This window comes from Tubulanus polymorphus, chromosome 2 (assembly GCF_964204645.1).
Source record: "Tubulanus polymorphus chromosome 2, tnTubPoly1.2, whole genome shotgun sequence".
NCBI lineage: Eukaryota > Metazoa > Nemertea > Palaeonemertea > Tubulaniformes > Tubulanidae > Tubulanus > Tubulanus polymorphus.
In genome coordinates this window covers 31,551,711-31,574,578 of record NC_134026.1, presented here as the reverse complement: position 1 = coordinate 31,574,578, position 22,868 = coordinate 31,551,711, and the positions used below count along the sequence as shown (strand labels likewise).

General features: G+C 39.7%; 3 protein-coding genes across 3 annotated transcripts; all 3 read left to right on the top strand.

The window, feature by feature from the left end:
* Nucleotides 1–238: 238 nt before the first annotated feature.
* Nucleotides 239–7,979, top strand: LOC141900666 (BLOC-3 complex member HPS1-like). Its single transcript, XM_074787650.1, has 14 exons — nucleotides 239–368; nucleotides 1,366–1,518; nucleotides 1,860–1,981; nucleotides 2,076–2,184; nucleotides 2,587–2,738; nucleotides 3,293–3,534; nucleotides 3,817–3,914; nucleotides 3,995–4,135; nucleotides 4,495–4,766; nucleotides 5,557–5,760; nucleotides 6,307–6,448; nucleotides 6,535–6,648; nucleotides 6,857–6,939; nucleotides 7,591–7,979. The coding sequence occupies exons 1-14, from the start codon at nucleotides 255–257 to the stop codon at nucleotides 7,769–7,771; spliced, it is 2,127 nt and encodes a 708-aa protein (XP_074643751.1). The 5' UTR covers nucleotides 239–254; the 3' UTR covers nucleotides 7,772–7,979.
* Nucleotides 7,980–8,233: 254 nt separating this feature from the next.
* LOC141900671 (kelch-like protein 21) lies at nucleotides 8,234–11,385 on the top strand. Its single transcript, XM_074787657.1, has 2 exons — nucleotides 8,234–8,358; nucleotides 8,716–11,385. The coding sequence occupies exon 2, from the start codon at nucleotides 8,819–8,821 to the stop codon at nucleotides 10,559–10,561; it is 1,743 nt and encodes a 580-aa protein (XP_074643758.1). The 5' UTR covers nucleotides 8,234–8,358; nucleotides 8,716–8,818; the 3' UTR covers nucleotides 10,562–11,385.
* A 7,155-nt stretch (nucleotides 11,386–18,540) lies between these two features.
* On the top strand, nucleotides 18,541–22,437 carry LOC141900673 (protein phosphatase 1E-like). The gene is made up of 8 exons (XM_074787661.1): nucleotides 18,541–18,613; nucleotides 18,706–18,997; nucleotides 19,201–19,313; nucleotides 19,387–19,592; nucleotides 19,711–19,890; nucleotides 20,160–20,303; nucleotides 20,791–20,884; nucleotides 21,189–22,437. The coding sequence occupies exons 2-8, from the start codon at nucleotides 18,810–18,812 to the stop codon at nucleotides 21,767–21,769; spliced, it is 1,506 nt and encodes a 501-aa protein (XP_074643762.1). The 5' UTR covers nucleotides 18,541–18,613; nucleotides 18,706–18,809; the 3' UTR covers nucleotides 21,770–22,437.
* The last annotated feature ends 431 nt before the right edge of the window (nucleotides 22,438–22,868 follow it).

The following is a 22,868-nucleotide window of genomic DNA, read 5'->3' as shown; positions in this document are numbered from 1 at the left end:
TTGCCCAAAAAACTGACGCAATTTGGGTTCGAATCCCAACGTGTTTCTTATTTTATCATAGAATTAAATTAGTCCCGACGAGGAATAAAACTTGAAAATGGAATAAGGAAAAATTATTTGACTTTCTAGATAACCCTTAATAGGAATTCAATTCAAGTTTTACTATATTGATCACTGTGCCCTAGATGGCGCTAGGTGACGGTGATCAATGGGTTTTCCCCAGAATAGCACGGTTTTTATTTCCGGTATTCGAAATGAAGGGTGTTTTTATGTTCAATTCGTTAAACGATGTAGCGTTTCAATGGGCAGACGATCAATTAAGAGTTTACTTGGTTAAACAAGCTCAAGATGCAGGACTTATGGACCAGGTGAAACTATTTGTCGACCCCTCTCACGCCTTCTGCTGACCGACCGAGCGCAGGCTTATGTTCTTCGACTTCTTCATCTACTATATTATTAACCCTGAGACCCTCGGCCTCTTCTACTAGTTATGGTAGCCTAACCCACGCACAGAATGTTGGTATCAGAGTTGTTGGTATTGTAAAAAAAATACTCATACATATGTGAAATAACATAGACACTGGATAACGAATTCAATATAACTTTATTGATCCTTGATTGTGAAACAAATTGGCTGTAACTTTAACAAACGCGAGATGTGGAAATAAAAACATTACAATATAATCCATGGAGCAATTTAGAAAAAGATTTCAACATGATCATTCAATGTAACAGAGAAAGCATTCTATAAACATTAATAACAGACTACAGTTCCTACAACACCCGCTGACCTGACGAGTCCGGCCTGGGTAACCGGTGGTAGCCTCCGGCTGGGAGAATGACCAACCCATTATTGGGGAGTCCTTCCCTTGCAGAAGGGGGATAGAAATTCAACAAAGTCCAGTTAATATTCTATAGTTGGCCTGGTGTGTTTGTTGTACCTGTATGAGTTCTTTGTCCAACATATTAACCCTAGGTGTGGCCTGACTTTTCACACCTCACTGAGACCAATCACAACCCTAGGGTTAGTCCATTTCAACCCTAGGGTTAGTTACCTAGAGCTATGCCACTTTAACCCTAGGGTTGAGTAGCTATGGTCAATCCATTTGAACCCTAGGGTTGAGTAGCTATGGTCAATCTATTTTAACCCTAACCCTAGGTTTGGCCTGATCACATAGTGACCTCATCTGAACCGACCAGATCCATTCCAAACCTAGGGGTAGTCAGGTATGACAGCTATGGCAACCACACAATATCTCATCTGAATTTCTCTACCTTAGAATGAAAGTGTCCTTTTTACACCAATATTCAATATCATTAAAGAGAAATAATTTACATCAGTTTTATTATTATCTGTTGATTTAGAATGAAGAAACTTGTGACCAACAGATATCATCGGATGTTGCTATGCAACTATTTTCACCACTTATTGCATCTCAAAGATTCATGATAAATCAAACTAGAAATCCATACTCTTCAATCATCTGCGAAAATGGTCACATTTTTGTATTGAAACAGGTCAGTTTATTTTTACACCCGGTTTAGATGAACCAGTACTTCTTAATATGTCAATCTATAATCTATGTTCTTTAATTAATCTGAATCTCAGATTTTTTGGGATATTTCACTTAATTATTTTGGACATATATCTCAAATCATGGTTTTAATACAATCAGTGAAAACTGTGCAGTCAGAATAAAACATCGTTTTTAGATCCATTTTACAATATGTTATGAAGAATTGATTCAACTTGAGTCAAATAACATTTTCTTTCAACCCTTCAGTAATCAGTGAATATCCAAAAAACCAGGGCCTATAAACAATGAAATATAATCAATAGATTGTATTTATATTTGCAGTTTCATGATTATATTCAAATTGCAATCTGTGGTGATTGCGAAGAAGATGAAGAATTTCTCCACAAAAAACTCCTCATTTTCCAAAAAATGATTAATTTTCTTTATGGTCCGGTTATTGATGAGTAAGTCTGTCCCAGTTTCCATAAGCTAAAACTATTTCACGCTTGCAACATTTTTGTGTTTTAAGAAGAATTAACGGAATTTTGTTTGTTTCAGAATAAGACAGAATAGTGTTGAGAATAGGATTGAACATTGGCAAACTATCGGAAATCTATTACAAACATGGACATCATTATATCAACAAGAACAAAGTTTTCTAGTTGAGGTTCAGTATTTATTTCATACATTCTCGTTTATTTGCTTTGATATGTCAAATAAATAGAATTTATTTGATTGTTTAAAATAATAGGCAGCAGTAGAACCAGCTTAATATGGATCATTTGAGACGTGAAATTGAACCCGTTCATGAGAAATCTAAATTAAACATTATATCTTACATGCATAAGTGAACCGGATTAGAATCCAGATTAAACTTATCTGGATTATCAAGTTTGGATTTGTTTGACTAATGATTTTGAATATAAACAGTACACTCTTCTTAACTCAAATTCCTGTTCCGCAATAGTTAGTTATTACTAATTTGGTTTGAAAGGATTCAAGTTTAGAGGATTCAACTGTAGCTGTAATTGTTCTATGCGTATTGATTGTAATGAATATTTAATTGTAGGCGATAGAACGATTACATGTTTCGCCAGTTTTAAACGTAACTTGCATCGAATTATTAGAAACGACTTTAATGAAGATGAAATCAGCCGGAGACAAACATGCTTTACATTCACTGCTACTCGTTAATTCTAAACTACTGGGACTTTACTCCAGGTAACTGACTTCTCATCACTGATTGGCTGATCTTCATAATCTGATCTCATCACTGATTGGCTGATCTTCATAATCTGAACTGATCACTGATTGGCTGATCTTCATAATCTGATCTCATCACTGATTGGCTGATCTTCATAATCTGATCTCATCACTGATAGGCTGATCTTCATAATCTGAACTGATATACTATCCTTAACTCTATCTCTTTAATCAGTGATTGTAAATCTTCTTAATATTTCCTGTGCGGTTAGCTCAGTTGTTCGAGTGGAGGACTGGGAACCGAGAGGTACCTAGTTCGAAACCACCTCAGGTGTTGGCTGTCGAGACACATACATGGACTAAGCTCTGCTAACTCAGTCAGGTTGTGAGCCATAACAACCTATAAAAAGGCCCTGGCTGTCTCTTAACACTCACTAGGGTTACACTGTTACTAATTGCAGTTGAGATGTAAAAAACTCTTCTAAACTAAACTCTAAACCTTAGAAATTCTAAAACTTTCATGATTGTGTTTGAAATGTTTACCGTAATATATTTCTTATTTCTGTTAATAGTCGTAACGCGTATGAACTGCAGCCCAGCGATCTATTATTCATCATCCTCATTACACGTCTTAGATTTCAAAACGGTAATACTTTAGAGGAGCTCATGTGGCCATCTGGTGGCGGGAAGGAGAATCGGTCGTATTTCAGTACGCTGATGAGAGGTGAAGACTTATCAGAAAGTGAAGATGAATATTGGAGTGTAAATACAGATGAGGAGAATACGACAGGTACCTCAGGTACAGCATCATCAGGTACTTTAAATTTATGACAGCTACTTCAGGTGCTGCACTACAGTACACATTTAGCGCAATTATTCATGTGTTTTTAAGACGATGATCTCTAGAGAAAGTTTAAAACATTGTGTCTTTTGATTTTAATTTTTGATAGATGAAATTTGCAGTGTAATCTTGTATACAGTGGACTTTAAATTCTGCACATTGGTGCCAGTTGCTCTTAAGTTGGTTACAGATAACCAGCAGATAAAGTAACAATGAACTTTTAATTGTACCTGGGTTATTCTTTATTTAACACAGAGAGATCTGAAGAGTTACTAGACAGAGATGAATTCTTTACGCCGGAAATTATTGAAAGCACTGAAAGTAAATTTGCGGCGAGTTCATCCTCATTTATAGTAAGTTCAATCAGTTAAAGAAGCGTCTGCCAAGTGTTTGATTAACTGTAGCTACTGACGACCGTTTGTTTGTTTTATAGACGGCTATGACGGCTGATGATGTTATTGATGGTTTGTTACAAATGACTGTATTTTTACACACACCACTCAGTCAATATACACCGCATCTGTTGTACTGTTTACAAATATCACCAGGAGTTATATTAGTGATAATCAGTGAGGTATGTTCATAAATCACAGTCAGTTCTATATCGCATAGATAAATATGAAAGTTTGACAAGTAAATTTGATGATTCATTTTGACAATATATATCTATGTAAGGTCTCTGTAACAACTAGAGTCAAATTCAGAACTGTGGCCAAAACTAACCACAAAACTTACATACAGTAAACCTGTAGTCTAACTCAGACTTTTGACTCAGGCGGAAATGAAATCCATTTCTGACAATCATATTTTCCTATCCTTAACTTTCGTTTAACACCAACTTTGCCACTGGTCGCTGTTAGTCCGAGTCTGGCAAAGTTAACTGCATCAATTATTGTTGATTTGTTTCAAGATTTGTTTATTTATGATTTGTAGATTGTTAGGGGTCGTCAGGCTGGAAATATTTGTCAAGTAATTGAACTGATAACGAATTTATTGAGTGACAACGCGGAGAAAGTAAATTACGGACGATTCACTTATGAATTATTGGAAAATGGAATACGCAGAATTCTTGACGCTTGTCGTAAGATAAAGAGTTCGTCCATCGAGAGAAATGGAGCCGATATTAGAAAAAAGTGGGAAGATGTAAAACAGAACAATCTCTTGACTTGGCTCGAAATGACGAAAAAAACTCCTTTGGAGTCGAGGTAATATTGTCATTACTGACGCCTCTTATTGTTGGTATTTATGAGTTTGAATATCCGTGAAATCCCACAATTAAAGGGGAAAATTGAAAAGTTTTTTGAAAGCACATTAAGTTTAGGCTGTTTCTAAACACTAGGGGCCAATTGCTTATTCAAAACTGATGTTCAAAAGTAAGTTTAACTCTTAAGATTAGTCTTAAGATTGTTCATACAATCGACATGAACTTAGACTGATCTTAAGTTGTTAGATTGATTATAGAACCAAAATGAGTTAAGGCTGATCTTTAGATTGACTCTAGAACCAGAATGGTCTTAGTTGGACTAAATTGTTAGATTGGTTAGACTGGTCTTGAATCTAAGCTGACCCTGATAGCTGGCCCCTGATGATACAGTTAATACACTGTTCGGAAATGGTTAAAACTTTGTAGGTATGTTGTAGAGAGAATCCCACAATATTAACGAAAAAGTCCGAAAATGAAACTTCGAGATAGTAGTTTATTTCAATGTTTTGACTATATCCTAATAGTCATCTTCAGGAATGATATAGTCGAAACGTTGAAATAAACTACTATCGCAAAGTTTCATTTTCGGACTTTTTCGTTAATATTGTGGGATTCTCTCTACATCGCGTCAACACGGATATAGTGTTCTATCAATCGTGATTGTAGGTATGTTGATGAAAACTTTTGAATTTTTACTCTTCAATTCTGTGAATTAGCTTCCACAATTATTAGTAAGTAATGTGATGTATTTGGTTAATGTTTAATGGTTTAAATTGTTTTAATATTCGTAGATTAGAGAATTCACTGAGTCGATTACGAGACACAATGAAAACATTATTCAAACGATTATATATCAGTCGACGCCACCTACCGGACGATGTTCAAACTAGAATCAACGAAACATTTGTATCATTGCGGCAAATGATCAGCAACAAATTGTCAGATTTCTCGGGATTTTTAGCCGTTAAATCTCAACGCAACATCACAATGACTTTGTATCCTTTACTGTTTTACTTATCAGGGGTGGATTCAGGGCTCATTGTGCAGGATTTGTCTCATCCAAAAAGTGCACTTTGATGTCCAAAAAGGCAACATTAGGTAACTTCCGCACTGAGCCAGTAAGACTGTTCACCGCAAGCTGTTCTAGGTGACAATTTTGTCATTTTTAACAGGACCTCAAACCGTACACCACCAGCTGTTCTATGTAGCGGGACCTGAACATGTCACATCCCAAAATGGCACTTCAATGTCCAAAAAGCAATATAATTCGTACTCAAATGCACCAATTTTTTGTTCGTTGACAAACTGAAAACAGAGACTCAAAACTCTCACAGGTCCCCCTGGATCCGCCCCTGTTTATTATCTTTTATTTTAGGCCCTGTTCAATTGTGCTCATGTGGAACAGCAATTATCCACTTAGTCAGTAGATCGCTGTGTTTGGAAGTTTCTGCCCCCAATTTCATCTTCAGGAAGAGTACAATTGAACCGGGCCTCAAAGAAACCTTTCTCGTGACCTTCACCTTAACTTCAAGTTATTCAAGTTATTTGGAAGATTTTCCGGGTCTCGTTCACTTTCTCTACATAAATCGTACTCACGATCATCTAACAGCGCCATCTATAAATATTATGTCCGATTCGGATCAGCGAAAACAAGGAGACGCGACGCAGTTTCTAAAGAAACAGGTAAAAACTCACTGACTGACGGTTAACCACATGTCACATGTACATGTCAATATTGATTACATGTGATGGATATTTATTTGTTAAAGATTTGGTCGATGGTTCGATGGAGTCAAGAGAAATTAAAACAAGGACACGTTGCTATGAGTAAACGAGAGGGTGATTTTGTGTTTTCTTATTTCCTCTGGTTCGAAGATCAGTCGGTAGGTATTCATTCGTCTGTCATCCGTCTGTCAACTGTCTGTCATTCGACTGTCAACTGTCTGTCATTCGACTGTCAACTATCTGTTATCCATCTGTCATCCAACGGTCAACCATGTGTCATCCTACTGTCATCCTACTGTCATCCCTTGTTTCATCGCAGTTGTTGAATTCTTGTAAGAAATGAAATATTCTTTTTTCGTATTTTAGGGAAACCCGCTTCCTATTAATCACCCTTATAAATACTCCTCAAAATTAGGAGAACCAGGAATCATAACTGATAATTTCTACAAGTAAGTACACATCTAGTAGTGGTACTAAATCTTAAGACTGGTTTAATTAGTTGTTAGATTGACTATGGAACCAAAATGAGTTTAGACTGGTCTTAAGTTGTTAGATCGGTTATAGAACCAAAATGAGTTTAGACTGGTCTTAAGTTGTTAGATTGGTTATAGAACTAAAATGAGTTTAGACTGGTCTTAAGTTGTTAGATTGGTTATAGAACCAAAATGAGCTTAGACTGGTCTTAAGTTGTTAGATCGGTTATAGAACCAAAATGATCGTAGACTGGTCTTAAGTTGTTAGATTGGTTATAGAACCAAAATGAGCTTAGACTGGTCTTAAGTTGTTAGATCGGTTATAGAACCAAAATGATCGTAGACTGGTCTTAAGTTGTTAGATTGGTTATAGAACCAAAATGAGCTTAGACTGGTCTTAAGTTGTTAGATCGGTTATAGAACCAAAATGAGTTAAGACTGGTCTTAAGTTGTTAGATTTGTTATTAATATAGAGCTGGATCTCTGATCTAAGCTTTGATCTGAGACCTGCAACTGACCTCCGAAGAGGAACATGTTGACAACATTTTTTCTCAATTCTGTATATAGATATTAACCTCACTCTGTTTGCAATAAGATTTTGATTAACGGTATATTTCTATGTTGTAGGAAGTTAATCCGTCACTGTTTCAGTGGAATTCCTCAGAGATCTGTCCGATGTTATGAGATTTATGTGATACATATTGGTTTAGTTCCGGCTGATGTGATATTGACTCATTGTTTACAGTTATCTGGTTCATTATGGGAGTCTAGTGGCGGTGATATGGATTCTACGTTTAACTTGCTCTAAGAACAATCCAGTTTAACTACACAAACACAGGGACTTGTCACAATTGATAATGGATGAGACCAATGATGGGGGTACCAGTATCCCTGCAACTGTATAATAAAATAACTTTTTTATATTATTTGTTTTTATATTATACAGGGATAGTGGACCTGGTCATTGATATTGGTTTTATTCATTCACTATCAATTGTGACAAGTCCCTGTGTCAATACACAAACAGATCGATTATTGAATAGTGTGTCATATTTTGTTTAGAATTTTTTCTAATAAAACTTTTCATATACATTTTCAAAAATTACAAAATCTCTGTTTCGTGTGAATCTTGTTTATTTCACTTTATTTGGCTGGTTGTTGATGCTCTGCAGAAGTATACAAATCTCTGTCCGGCGTCGGCCCGACTTTCGTCTCTCAAATAGAAACCGTCAGGTGCTGCCACCACCAATTAACCACTCAATGACGTAATTGTGGAATACCCCCTGAGGATGTCTTAAATAATTATCATAATCTGCACTGTCTAATTTATTATTACAAGAATAAATAGATTGAAATACTACTCAATTATCCGGTCCTGGGTAGCATGGAATTATAGTGAGTTACAGCGTGTTTGTGAAGAATGTGAGAATTTAATTCAACTAACCAATTATTCAATTCATTAATTTCTATTCGCCAATTAATTTTGTGGTTTTGGTTATTTTTGACAAGAATCTATGAAATTAGACGCAGGCATGTCAGAGGAGTGACTGACTGTACAGAGAGTGAGAGATATGAATAAGTGAATTAGGAATGTTGTTTAGACGAGTCACTGATTTACGCGAGACCGCACCTGACTGACGACTGACTGGTGACAACAGCACGCCACTAATCCTACTGACTGTCGTTTATATCTGGATTAAATGTTACACTTGAAGTGATTTCTATAAATAAATGTAGTTTTATATATTTCAGTTAAATGACCAGTAGTGCAGAAGTACAGATCGCGATATAGAGACAAAGAGAGGAGAGAGAAGAGAGAGAGAGACTACAACTCCAGTGTGCGACCAATCAAACCATGGATCGAAGAGGAAGTGAACCGTTCCCGGAACAATCGTTTACGTTAAACGATCGTAACTATAGCGATGATATTTTAAACGGTTTGAATTTATTACGAACTCGTAGCGAGTTTACCGACGCGGTTCTGTGCGTCGGTTTAGAGGAAATACCGTGTCATCGTAACGTACTCGCCGTCAGTAGTCCGTATTTTAAAGCTATGTTCACGTGCGATTTGAAAGAAAGTCGAGAAGGACGAATAAATATCAACGAGATCTCGGCGCGAACTATGAGACAGATCGTAGATTACGTTTATAGCGGTTGTTTAGAGATTACGATAGATAACGCTCAGGAGATTCTCGCTGCGGCGAGTTTATTCGAGTATCCGGCGATAGTCGACGCGTGTTGCGAGTTCTCGCGAGTTCAACTTCATCCGTCGAACTGCCTCGGTATTGAACACTTCGCGTATATGCACTCGTGTAAATCATTACAGGAAGAATCTCGTCGTTTTGTTTTAGATAATTTTAGCTGCGTCGTCGAACACGAGGAGTTTCTAGAGCTGCCGTTAGATCGATTGATATCGTATATCTCCAGCGATCTGATCGATGTCAGGAGCGAAGAGTTAGTTTATCGTTCCGTTATGTCGTGGATTAATCACGACCTCGACGGCAGACGCGAACAATTCCCCGATATTTTCGAGTATATTCGACTCCCGACGATTAAATTACAATATCTCGAAGAAGTGGTCGCCGTCGACGACCTCGTTCGAAACTTCGAAGCTTGTTCGACGCTGGTGAACGAAGCGAAGAAATATCACGAGAGTAAAGTCTCCGGACAAACACAACAGAGACGTCTGAGTATGAGGAGTCTGCCACGCCCGTCAACCGTCGCTAAGGAAGTAATGGTCGTTATCGGCGGTTTAAATAATAACAACGTAACGAGCGCGTCTGTTGAAATGTACGAACCTCATAAAGATAAATGGAGTTTTTTACCCGATATTCCGCAAGCCGTTTCCTGTTTCGGTATCTCCGCGTTAAACAATAGTATCTACGTAACCGGCGGTTGCCTAGGCGACGGAATCCTCGTAGCGTCGGTTTGGAGATTTAATTGCGTCGGATTAAGTTGGAGCGCGGAGGAACCGATGTTACAACCTCGAGCGAAACATACCTCCGGAATCCTCGGTAATAATCTCTACGTTATAGGTGGCGTTGTGAAATCGCGGGGTAAATCGTCATGTTTCGAACAAATCGATTGTTTCAATCTCGATACGGGACAATGGACGTCTGCCGGTACGTGTCCGTTTCCGCGGCAACTATCGCGATTAGTACCGTATAACGAGACGTTGATAGAAATCGGCGGAACTCAACGAGATACGAACACAAAAACAATCGAGAGTTATATTTGTACGACGAATAATTTACGATATTCCGGGGAGCAGTTTGTATTGGGGGAACCGATTCAATACGCTCAAATAGCGATTATAGATGGCAAGTTTTATATCATCTGGGAGGATAATAAAAAAGTGATTTCATTTAGTCCCGAAAAACGAACGGTAAGAAGACTTCCCGATATGCATTTCCCTCATATGTACAGTAGCGCCACCGTATTAAACGGAAAGATTTATATAACGGGAGGAATCAATAATCAGACAGCGGCAACGAGTCGTATTGTTGAAGTTTATGATCCCGAATTAGACGAATGGACCGTCGTAAAATGTATGAAATCAGCGAAATCCTATCACGGCTGTGTTAGTATCTGTATGTAAATATAGAGGGAGTCGCTGCTCGTAATTTTAGATCTACGGATACAGTTCATTGTCAGTTCATGGCTAGAGTTTGACTCCAGGGTTAAATATTTTTGGAAATGACCTTAATTTAACAGTCGATTGTCAAATCTGACTGGTGCAAAAGTCTGAGGTCTGTGTTTGACCTCTGGTGGTGTAAGAGGTCTGTATTTGACCTCCTGTGTTGTAAAAGGTCTGACCTCCCGTGTCTGAGGTCTGTATTTGACCTCCCGTGTCTGAGGTCTGTATTTGACCTAGCGTGGTGTAAGAGGTCTGTATTTGACCTCCCGTATGAGAGGTCTGTATCTAAATGACCACCTTGTATTAGATTTGTTTTTCCTGGTCATACACAGATAGATATTGAGAATCAATGCTTTAAAGAGAGATATAAATGTTTGTATTTGATACGTTAATCAATATTGTGTACATTTCTAGTCTGTTACATGACAATATATTAGTTTCAGTTGCTACTGTGAAAACTGAAGTCCTCCCTATTATTTTGAGTCCAAAGTTTCATTGGCTAAATTTAAGTCATCGTTTTGAAAAAGATGTTGACATGATGATATTCGACTGAATGAAGTGGAAGTGGATCTCGAATTGTGGAAGTGGATCCCCCGATACAGTAGAGTATAATGTGACCCATGACCTGTGAGATTTTTAGTTTAGTAAAGTTTAAATAATAGAGTGTCTAATTGTTTAATGTTTAATACATGTAAAATGTTGGCTGTAGTTTATTGTATCGCGTGATTGATGATTGATTTTGTTTCTTGTGTAAATGGAATTAGATTTCAATAAAAAATTTGTCATTATTGAATTGAAGAATTTATAGTTCTTTTTCCTACTCATTTCGCACCATGTTTTGTTGTAGTCAGGAGTTGGCTAAAGGTTTTAGTTCGGAAAAAGGAGCATTTGTGATAATTTGTCTAACAGTCACAGGACGGCTGGAATATGTATCCTCTATTCAGCATCAGGACCACTCTGAATCAGTATCAGTAATTACTGGATTCGATCCCGGGACACCCTTGTACATCCTCTATTCAGCATCAGGACCACTGAACCAGTATCAGTAATAACTTTTAAGATATCAACATTTCACCGTACGGTGCTGCCTCTATACTCATCGGTAGCGGGATTTTCATACACTAACGTTAGTCAACTCTGGCAAGCAAGGGTTACGGAGTATAACTGGACAGCACGACGATTGCCAGAGTTGACTTCAGTTAGTGTATGGAAATCCCGCTAACGATGAGCATAGCGGCAGCACCGTACGGTCGAGACACCCCTGTACATCCTCTATGCAGCATCAGGACCACTCTGAATCAGTGCCAGTAATTACTGGGTTCTAACCCGGGATACCCCTGTACATCCTCTATTCAGCATCAGGACAACTTGGACCACTTCTGGGTCCAAACCCGGGACACCCCTGTACATCCTCTAATCAGCATCCAGGACCACTCTGAATCAGTATCAGTGATTACTGAACTCGGCACACCCCTGTACATCCTCTATCCAGCATCAGGACACTCTGAATCAGTATCAGCAATTATCGAGTTCAAACCCGGGAAACCCTTTTATATCCTCTATGCAGCATCAGGACCACTCTGAATCAGTGCCAGTAATTACTGGGTTCTAACCCGGGACACCCCTGTACATCCTCTATTCAGCATCAGGACAACTTGGACCACTTCTGGGTCCAAACCCGGGACACCCCTGTACATCCTCTAATCAGCATCCAGGACCACTCTGAATCAGTGTCAGTAATTACTTGGTTCTAACCCGGGACACCCCTGTACATCCTCTATTCAGCATCAGTACCACTCTGAATCAGTATCAGTGATTACTGGGTTAAAACCCGGGAGAACCCTGTACATCCTCTATTCAGCATCAGGACCACTCTGAATCAGTGTCAGTAATTACTTGGTTCTAACCCGGGACACCCCTGTACATCCTCTATTCAGCATCAGTACCACTCTGAATCAGTATCAGTGATTACTGGGTTAAAACCCGGGAGAACCCTGTACATCCTCTATTCAGCATCAGGACCACTCTGAATCAGTGCCAGTAATTACTTGGTTCTAACCCGGGACACCCCTGTACATCCTCTATTCAGCATCAGTACCACTCTGAATCAGTATCAGTGATTACTGGGTTAAAACCCGGGAGAACCCTGTACATCCTCTATTCAGCATCAGGACCACTCTGAATCAGTGTCAGTAATTACTTGGTTCTAACCCGGGACACCCCTGTACATCCTCTATTCAGCATCAGTACCACTCTGAATCAGTATCAGTGATTACTGGGTTAAAACCCGGGAGAACCCTGTACATCCTCTATTCAGCATCAGGACCACTCTGAATCAGTGCCAGTAATTACTTGGTCCAAACCCGGGACACCCCTGTACATCCTCTAATCAGCATCCAGGACCACTCTGAATCAGTATCAGTGATTACTGAACTCGGCACACCCCTGTACATCCTCTATCCAGCATCAGGACACTCTGAATCAGTATCAGCAATTATCGGGTTCAAACCCGGGAAACCCTTTTATATCCTCTATTCAGCATCACGACCACTCTGCATCAGTTATCAGTAATTACATTTGTTAAGAAATCAACATTTCACCGTACGGTGCTGCCGCTATGCTCATCGGTAGCGGGATTTTCATACACTAACGTTAGTCAACTCTGGCAAGCAAGGGTTACGGAGTATAACTGACAGCACGACGATTGCCAGAGTTGACTTCAGTTAGTGTATGGAAATCCCGCTAACGATGAGCGTAGCGGCAGCACCATACGGTCGGCACACCCCTGGACATCCTCTATTCAGCATCAGGACCACTCTGGATCAGTATCAGTAATTACTGGGTTAAAACCCCGGACAACCCTGTACATCCTCTATTCAACATCAGGACCACTCTGAATCAGTATCAGTAATTACTGGGTTCGAACCCGGGACACCCCTGTGCATCCTCTATTCAGCATCAGGACCACTGAACCAGTATCAGTGATAACTTTTAAGATATCAACATTTAACCGTACGGTGCTGCCTCTATGCTCATCGGTAGCGGGATTTTCATACACTAACGTTAGTCAACTCTGGAAAGCAAGGGTTACTGAGTATAACTGGACAGCACGACGATTGCCAGAGTTGACTTCAGTTAGTGTATGGAAATCCCGCTAACGATGAGCATAGCGGCAGCACCGTACGGTCGAGACACCCTGTACATCCTCTATTCAGCATCCTTGGACCACTACTGGGTTCGAACCCGGGGCACCCGCCCTGTACATCGTCTATCCAGCATCGGGTGGCAATCTGAATCAGTAATCACTGGATTCGAACCCGGGACACCCCTGTACATCCTCTTTTTGACATCATTACCGCTCAGAATAGGTGAACCCGGGACATCATCTATTCAGCATTAGAACTATAGATTCAATAGGCTATAGATTCAACTATCAAACATGTGAAAGGCGTTGTCAAACCCCTCATTGGCCGATTACACTGCCTTATGCTACAAACTTAACTAAATGAATATGAAAAAAATCAAGCTTATTTATTCTTATACAACAATTATACAAAATACCAGGTATTTGCTCGAGGAATCAAGTAGTTCCGCAAACACAGTGGACTGAATTTCAAAAACAGTCCAACCACGATGGACTCAACTGCAAACAAAAGTTTATACACCCATGGTCCAACCATAGACTCTGAAACAACAACAAAATCTATGGCCCACAACCATGGACTCTTAAACCGTGAGTCCATGGCTCCCCGCACTAAAACCAGAGATAAACCTGGCCAAATACTCTGGAAAGCGTAAGATAAAGTAATCAATCTGATTTACATTCTTTATTCACATTATTTTTGTTAGACCTTAAATTTTACAAACTTGTCTTAATTAACATATTTTCACAAATTATCGATTAGTTCAATTTCTCAAATATTACATTTTATGCAAAGTATTTTCTTTTAATTTCAACGGATTCATAGAGTTTGGATCAATAGGAAAATGACAAAAATTACATAAAATACACAATGAATTGAAACTTTGATCCATAAAACACCGACGACATTCTAGGATTATGAAACAATTCATGAAGTCACCAAGTGACACTTGGTTATATTTCACCAAGTATGAAACATTCTATCATATCAACTATTCACAAATGGCATCTTGTAAGAGATCGAGGACAATCTGTTCGTATAAGCCTTAATTAGGAAGAATTAAGAATTTTCGACCTTGAAATAAAATCGGTATTTTATGAACAATTGACATCAACATGTTTGTCGTTTTATCCTCACAACAAACCATACATTTAATCTATTACCTATCTAATCTTCAAATCAACTTCATTAGCATCTATAAGATGATTGAAATTTTGCAAACTTTACTCGAGGAATTAACGTGCAAGTTTCTGATTAACAAACACTGAACTGGATCTAAGAATAGTCTGAATCTAACAATAGTCTGGATCTAACAATAGTCCAAGTAAAGCAAGAGATAAAATATGTGACCAAATTCACTCTGGAAACCGTAGACTAATCAGTCTTTGGTTTGATTTTCATTAACATTATTAACATTATTTTAACTTAATTTTAAGATAACTAGAGTTTTAGCACCTTTGAATACAGTTCAGGTCCATTTTGTAAACTATGTTACCTATCAGACTGGTTTGTAAAAGGGTGATACGTAAAATAGATCAATACTTAACTATAGAAGTCCGCTATTGTCTTTGCTGCTCCTGAATCTATAAGATACACTATTGTCGCTGCTGCTCCTGAATCAGTGTTTATAAGATACACTTTTGTCGCTGCTGCTCCTGAATCAGTCTTTGTTGAAATCAAAGAATCTATCGTTGGGTGACAATCCGCTGCTGCTGCATTTGGTGTTTGGTTGCCGAGTTCAGTGGTGACTAGGATTTTCTTGACAGCGGTTGAATCTCTTCATTATCTTCTTGTGTTTCGTCGAACCTGAAATTGATTAAAAGAACAACTTTCTGTAGTCAAACAATTCTTCATCATTGAGCCTAATTTACATGTGTATCAACTTAACTTTCAATATTGCCGAGTTCAGTGGTGACTAGGATTTTCTTGACAGCGGTTGAATCTCTTCATTGTCTTCTTGTGTTTCGTCGAACCTGAAATTGAGTAAAAGAACAACTTTCTGTAGTCAAACATTTCTTCATCATTGAGCCTAATTTACATGTGTATCAACTTAACTTTCAATATTGCTGAGTTCAGTGTTCTCTTTTCGCCATCTTCTTTGTTGTAGTCGCCTTCAGCATCTTCTTCTTCATCTTGGGAGTCCTGAAATGAAAAAAAAGAGAAGAGCGATGAAAACCTGGTACGGAACAAAACTAATGTTCGAAAGCTTTACAGCTCTCCGTTGCCGGTCACGTGCCGAGAACACCAGACAAAGAGCCAGCCAGGAATATACTGCCCTCTACACGCCCTCACACAGAACGCGAAAACCAGGATGACGACGCCTCACATTCCCCATCTAACTGCAGGATGTACTGGGCGACGTTAGTAACTGACACACCTGTAAAATTGCACGAAACACAAATAGCGCAGTACAACCAGCTTGACCGGGTTGAGATTCAGGATCTCAACTAGCACCCAAAAGCGTGACAAGAGACTTCATCCACTGACCGAGGTTGTCACAAGGACACAATGAAACTAGCACTCACAAGCCGACGAAAGACTTCATCCACTGACCGGGGTTGTCACAAGGACACAATGAAAACTAGCACTCAAACTAGAAATCAAAGAGCGTGACAGTAGAATCATCCCTCAGCCGACTCAGAATACCAGAAACAAAGAGCGTGACAGTAGAATCATCCCTCATCCGGGCGGTCACAAGGACACAATGAATGCTAGTAGCGTGACAATCCAGTATAACCGCTCCATTTGTATCCCGCGCAATCCCACAGATATGCCCGTCATTGACATCACTCAGCACACTTTGTAGATAGGTGGGGGCAGTGAGGCCTCGTCATCCTGGTTTTCGTGTTCCGTATGAGGGCGTGTAGAGGGCAGCCATTTCCTGACCGACCCTTTGTCTGACATCCTCGACACGTGACCGGCGAAGGAGAGCTGACGCTTTCGGACATTAGTTTTGTTCCTGAAAACGTTGAAAATCGACAGAGAAATCGGCCCTGAAAAATAAAACGGGTTAAAACCTGAAAAATAGAACGGATTAATGAACACATAACAGTACAGGACAGCAAGGAGACAAACAGTAACACATAAAACATAAAGACGTCGTTCCTCAGGAAGCAGGAACAGGAGCGGGAGCGGGAGCGCAGCGAAAATCGCCAGGAGGAGAATCCACGGTAGCATGTTCACAGTGTGAGTAAGCTGAGGTGAATGGTCTATGCTTGTGTACACCGTGGTCAGCCGGTGACGTATTCAATAGCGCGTGTCAGAATGATAACAACAACTCTGAAAAACCACAATTGTGTCTCTATTGTTGAATGGGTTAACATTATGAGGTTCCACCGCCGGGTTGAATACGCGCCAGTAGTCAGCTGAACAATATAGTGGAGGAACTTTAATAAGGCCATGAAATAAATTACTTGATTCCCAACACTAACAGCTACCTCCGTATTTATTAGCCGCCGCCTGTTTTTTTTTTCTTAAATTCTAGAATAATTTATAAATTATACCGACCGATAGCTCTTCAGTTAAAGATTCACACCAACACAGGTCTTCATATCATAGAAACCGCGTAAACATTTACTAATGAAATTAATTTATTAGTCACGGACAGTTCATGCACCCCGAGATAACTAACTCACATCATGCACGAGGAAAGCGGTCTATTTGAGTCATTGGGGGAAAACCCACTAATACCATGTATTCATGATCATACTGCTATCACAGAATCCCGTCAATAGACAGATTTTCATTTAAAAAACTCCTCGATTCAATTGAGGGGAGACATATTAGGCTTTTTTGATTACTTGGAGCACCGATCCTCTGAAATTCTGCCAAAAACTTCATGCTTAAGGCTAAAAAAAATTGATACCTTGTTTCTCCGCTCTGCTGAGCTTAAATGTTGACCCGGCCGGCCGCCTATCTACCCTATACATTACTTTTTTTTAAAATCATGATCAATTTTACCATAACAGACCCGGCCGCTATAGAAATGAACTGTTTATAAATTTTATCATATTTTACAAATAGACCCGGCCGCTGCGGAGAAACAAGGTCACATTTTTGTTTAGCCTAACACTCATAATTTGAAAAAAAAACAAATTGTTTTCTTCAATTTTGATACTGGATTAAACGGTACATCATCAAGTAAATTTAGGAAAGTCCATATTAGAATTTCGTTTCTTGTTCCAATTTACTCTTATCCCATTTTTGATTTTGGTCAAAGAGTACGGCGGTATCAAATCATGCGTACAGGGTCATTCTGTCCATGAGGATACTAGTTGTGATAAGTCAGACAAGTCATGATTATGCAATGATGCAATTCACTAAGTGAAAAACTGCCACCTGCCACTTTTTTCCGCATTAAGTGTTAAAATTTGCTTAAGCCTACAAAAATCACGTCATCATTGATGCCGGTCCTCTGATAGAAGAAAAATAAACTCAAAAGAAAAACCATTCAGTAAATGATAATGATAATATTGAGTTTATTAATCACAATGCAATAAAAGTGGTAATTTTCAATTTGCCTGGTGCAAATTCACGCTCGCTGTTGTAATGTGTCTCCGGCGCGCGAACTGCACGTGCGGGTCAACTAATAACCGTGTAGCCGTGGGCCTCGGGTCCCCCTGGCCACTAAATTTCGCTTATGTACTTTGTTTTTGACTATTTGAACTACAGTTCTACAACTTAGTCGTCCGCCGGATCGGAACTGAGTTCGAGCTCCGTAGTCGACTGTGGCAGTCAAGTAATGGAGCAATAAAATGAAAGTTCAAGTAAGGGATTCCACTTGTGGCAGGCGAGGATCTACCAATTCAATTCAAAGAATATTGAATTGATGGATGCTGCGGCTGCTGCAGTTCAGAGGTGGAATCCCCAAGTTAGTGCTTCTCTTCCTCATATCATTTCTACCCTCATTTTATTTATCTGCTGCTGCTGATGTTGTTGGTAACTTGTGTTTTGTTGATTTAGTTTCAGTTTTCGAGTGAGGGTTAACTCAACGATGTAGCTTGACTGATCTCTCCCGTATCTCACAGCACACCCCGCGAGCGAGTCACTCCACTAAATAACCACTGATGATGGCTGCAGTAAATACTGAAGCTTCATTTCTGAATTTTCTGGAACAGTTTAATAAGTCGCACAGTGATCCTGTCGATGATGAGAGGACATTTCCATTCCGTATTATACCAGAATTCATCAGTCTCAACGAATTAGAAGGTGAAATTATTGATTGGATTCTACAATATCTTTATCAGCAACAACGGTAAGTATGAAATACTGCTGTGGGGCTGTGATGGTTGTGGCGTCAGGCTATCGGGGGTTCCAAGCTGTAACGAGTGGGGTACGGGGTTCCCCTACAACCGGCAGTTGTGAAGAACGGCTAGATACGCCTAGACTAGGGTGGCTCCAGACTGTGAGGGTGGCTCCAGGCTGTTCTAAAGTAATCGATGTAACTGTTTTCTGTAGGAAATGCCCGTGTATTTTAGTAGCTCATTTAGCTCGTCAAATCGCTGATAATCTACTCATCTCAGATCTTAGTGAATTTCAAGCAAAGTCTGTCATTTCAGATGGAGATCCTCGTAAGTTATAATCCGATAATTCCACCCTATCCACCCGATCCACGTGTCGTTCATTCCTCTCTTTATTTCACAGAATACGAAGCCTACCCTGTCGCCCGGGAAACGTTTCAACAGTTGATAATAACGTGTCGTCGATGGTTCGAGAATCTACCCCGTTTTACAATACCAGCAGACGGAGTTTATGATTGGTCGGTTTGTGCGATTAAAAACGTGCGTCGTAAGATGGAAGATCGTCATGTGATCGTCCCGGTGATATCGGCATTATACAACGACGTTCAGGTATATCTATTAACTATTATCTCTTCTTTCTCTTCTTTTATTTCCCTGATGCTCAACTCAGACCCGACGCAACCGAGTTCCCTGATGAAATATTTACAATTTTTCATTTGTTTTCTAGAGTGGGTCGTATTTTGGTGTTTTTGACGGCCACGGTGGTTCTGATGCGTCTGCTTACACAGCTAGTCAACTATTAGGACACTTAGTGAAACATTGTCAGTTCGATACTGATGAACAAACAGCTCTGAGAGAGGCTTACAATACAACCGATAAACTGTTCTCTTTAAAAGCTGAACGAGAGGTTAGTTCATATTTCACTCAATAGATGGTGTGCCATCTTCTTTTGCGCCAGGCCCATCCGCTGTTAGATAGATTTTTTAGAGAATTGTCATAAAGTGATGATAGGTTTGAATACAATATTTTAGTTTCTTTGTTGCGAATTCAGTCAATTGAAATACCAACTTGTTAGAAAAAAATAAACTATAATGTTTTGCTTCCTAGTAATGACATCATAATGCAATGAACGAAACAAACAAGGTCCATAATTTGCTGAACTGTTTGTATTTGTAGGATTTAAGGAGTGGCTCAACAGGAGTTTCAGTTTTACTGAGAGATAAGAAGTTACATATAGCATGGCTCGGTGACTCGCAAGTTTTATTGGTCAGAAACGGGAAACCAGTAGAAATAATGAGTCCACATAAACCAGAACGTGAGGTCAGTCAATCGGTCAGTCGGTCGGTCAATCAGTCGGTCAGTCAGTCAATCGATCGGTTGGCTGGTCAGTCCTCAGTCGGTCAGTCAGTCAATCAATCGGCCGGTCAGTCAATCAATCGGCCAGTCAATCGATCGGTCAGTCAATCAGTCGGTCGGTCAGTCAATCAGTCAGTCGGTCGGTCAGTCAGTCATTCCTCGGTCGGTCAGTCAGTCAGTCCTCGGTCAGTCAATCAGTCGGTCGGTCAGTCAATCGATCGGTCAGTCCTCGGTCGGTCGGTCAGTCAGTCGGTCAGTCGGTCGGTCAGTCCTTAGTGGTTGTATGATGATAATGATGATATATTTCTATTTCTAAAATCTAAAAGTTTAGAACTTCTGGATAAAAACAATTGTGACAAGTAAAATCAGCAGATACATTTTACAATACATCAAACTTATCTCAAATGTAATTATAGGCTGTTCTTTGTTTGATTGTTGTATTTTTATATAGGATGAGAAATTACGGATTGAAGCGTTAGGAGGTTGTGTTTTGTGGTACGGAACTTGGAGAGTAAACGGAGGTTTATCAGTTTCAAGAGCTATAGGTCAGTAAGAGGAGGTTGGGCGGTATAGAGGCAGCAGGGAGGGATCGCCTGGACCACTAGTGAGGCAGCAGGGAGGGATCGCCTGGACCACTAGTGAGGCAGCAGGGAGGGATCGCCTGGACCACTAGTAGGGCAGCAGGGAGGGGTTTGGTATAGCCTGGACCACTAGTAGGGGTTGGTATAGCCTGGACCACTAGTAGGGGTTGGTATAGCCACTCGAGGCGGACAGGGTTTTGTGTCGTTGCACGGTGCTCCTATCGAGGGAACGTGATTAATATTTCTATTATTTATTGATTTAATTCAGGTGATATAAAACACAAACCGTACGTTAGTTCTGATGCCGATGTCGCTACATTGCCACTAGAGGGCTCTGAGGATTACATCGTGTTAGCTTGCGATGGATTATGGGATTGTATCTCATTTACTCAGTTGATACAAACAGTTTACGATTCGTCAGCAGACGGTCAACGAGCAGACGCTGCTCAGCGATTGGTCGATATCGCTAGAGAAAACGGTTCGATGGATAATATATCGGTGATCGTCGTATTCTTACGAGACAATATCAGTAAACCGGACCTAGTTACCACGGAAACAGAATCCATTCAACAACGCGTAACCGATAGCGATAATACCAACGACGGATCAGACGATAGAAAATCAACGCCGTCTCCATCGGATACAACATCGGCAGCAGCAGCAGCAGTGGTGACACCTAGTGGTGGAACCGATAATCATTTAAACAAGTATAACGCAAACATTCATTCTAAATCAGCTGTCATTAACAAAAGTAACCGTAGAAACCATGAAACATTGTGTCCTGCGAGCATTAGTATCGGGGGTCGTCATAAAACAATATCACAAACAGCTGGGGTTAGAGAGATGTAGGGGGAGCCACTGTCAAACTCGGGTCGGGGAGTGATGATCATTTTAGCCACGATAAAAAAATGACTAATTTTTATAAAATCTTTGAGTAAACGTCATCAGGTTTTTGATATAGTTGATACTGAGAGAGGGAGGGGGAGGGGAGAAGGGGGGAGGATGCACCACTGACATATCTGTTGATATAATAGTTCATACACACACATCTCTCTCATCTCACAACTCACTAACTCACAGTCGAGACTGAAATAGTTTTCGCTCAATTTTACATGATAGATATTTCTATTGTTGCTCACACACTGATCGTAAATCAATAAATTGATTGTGGTTTTATTTTTACGATGAAAATTCAGGTATTGAAAACATTTATTGTTATCCGTTGTTTTAACTGCCATGATTTCCTCAGTTGCCAGGGCACAATTCTCTGTACTGATATAATTAATGCATGCATTTTATAATCCTTAGAATTTATTCATTATGTTATATATATTAAATTTATTATAATAATAGTCAACATAATATTAATTATTAGATTTATGTTTTTGTGACGAGTCAAATTGTTAGTTTGAGGTAGTTTATCACTCAAGATGGCTGCCATAGAGTATGTATTAGCCAAACTAGAGAAATTTAACGTGGAATAATTGAATCAATAAAGATCAATATTATATTTGAAATTCTCTTAACGAGTTTTATCTGTTAGAGGAAGAACGATATGTAAGGAGAATAGGGGAACCAGGGGTGTCCCGGGTTCGAACCCAAGTTCATTGACGCTGATGCCGACTAGTACCGAGGATGTACAGGGGTGTCCCGGGTTCGAACCCAGGTTTATTGATATACTGATTGCTGGAGGTCTGCAGTTTGAATAGGGTCTGCAGTTTGAAAAGGGTCTGCAGTTTGAATAGGGTCTGCAGTTTGAAAAGGGTCTGCAGTTTGAATAGGGTCTGCAGTTTGAATAGGGTCTGCAGTTTGAAAAGGGTCTGCAGTTTGAATAGGGTCTGCAGTTTGAAAAGGGTCTGCAGTTTGAATAGGGTCTGCAGTTTGAAAAGGGTCTGCAGTTTGAATAGGGTCTGCAGTTTGAAAAGGGTCTGCAGTTTGAATAGGGTCT

What these genes read in the sequence shown, in the direction of transcription:
- LOC141900666 (XM_074787650.1), top strand. Translation starts at nt 255, where the DNA reads ATGAAGGGTGTTTTTATGTTCAATTCGTTAAACGATGTAGCGTTTCAA. An exon ending in ATGCAGGACTTATGGACCAG is followed by an intron (nt 369 to 1,365) that starts GTGAAACTATTT and finishes CTGTTGATTTAG; the next exon opens with AATGAAGAAACTTGTGACCA. An exon ending in TCTGGTTCGAAGATCAGTCG is followed by an intron (nt 6,649 to 6,856) that starts GTAGGTATTCAT and finishes TTCGTATTTTAG; the next exon opens with GGAAACCCGCTTCCTATTAA.
- LOC141900671 (XM_074787657.1), top strand. Translation starts at nt 8,819, where the DNA reads ATGGATCGAAGAGGAAGTGAACCGTTCCCGGAACAATCGTTTACGTTA.
- LOC141900673 (XM_074787661.1), top strand. Translation starts at nt 18,810, where the DNA reads ATGATGGCTGCAGTAAATACTGAAGCTTCATTTCTGAATTTTCTGGAA. An exon ending in CATTTCAGATGGAGATCCTC is followed by an intron (nt 19,314 to 19,386) that starts GTAAGTTATAAT and finishes TTTATTTCACAG; the next exon opens with AATACGAAGCCTACCCTGTC. An exon ending in CTTTAAAAGCTGAACGAGAG is followed by an intron (nt 19,891 to 20,159) that starts GTTAGTTCATAT and finishes TTGTATTTGTAG; the next exon opens with GATTTAAGGAGTGGCTCAAC.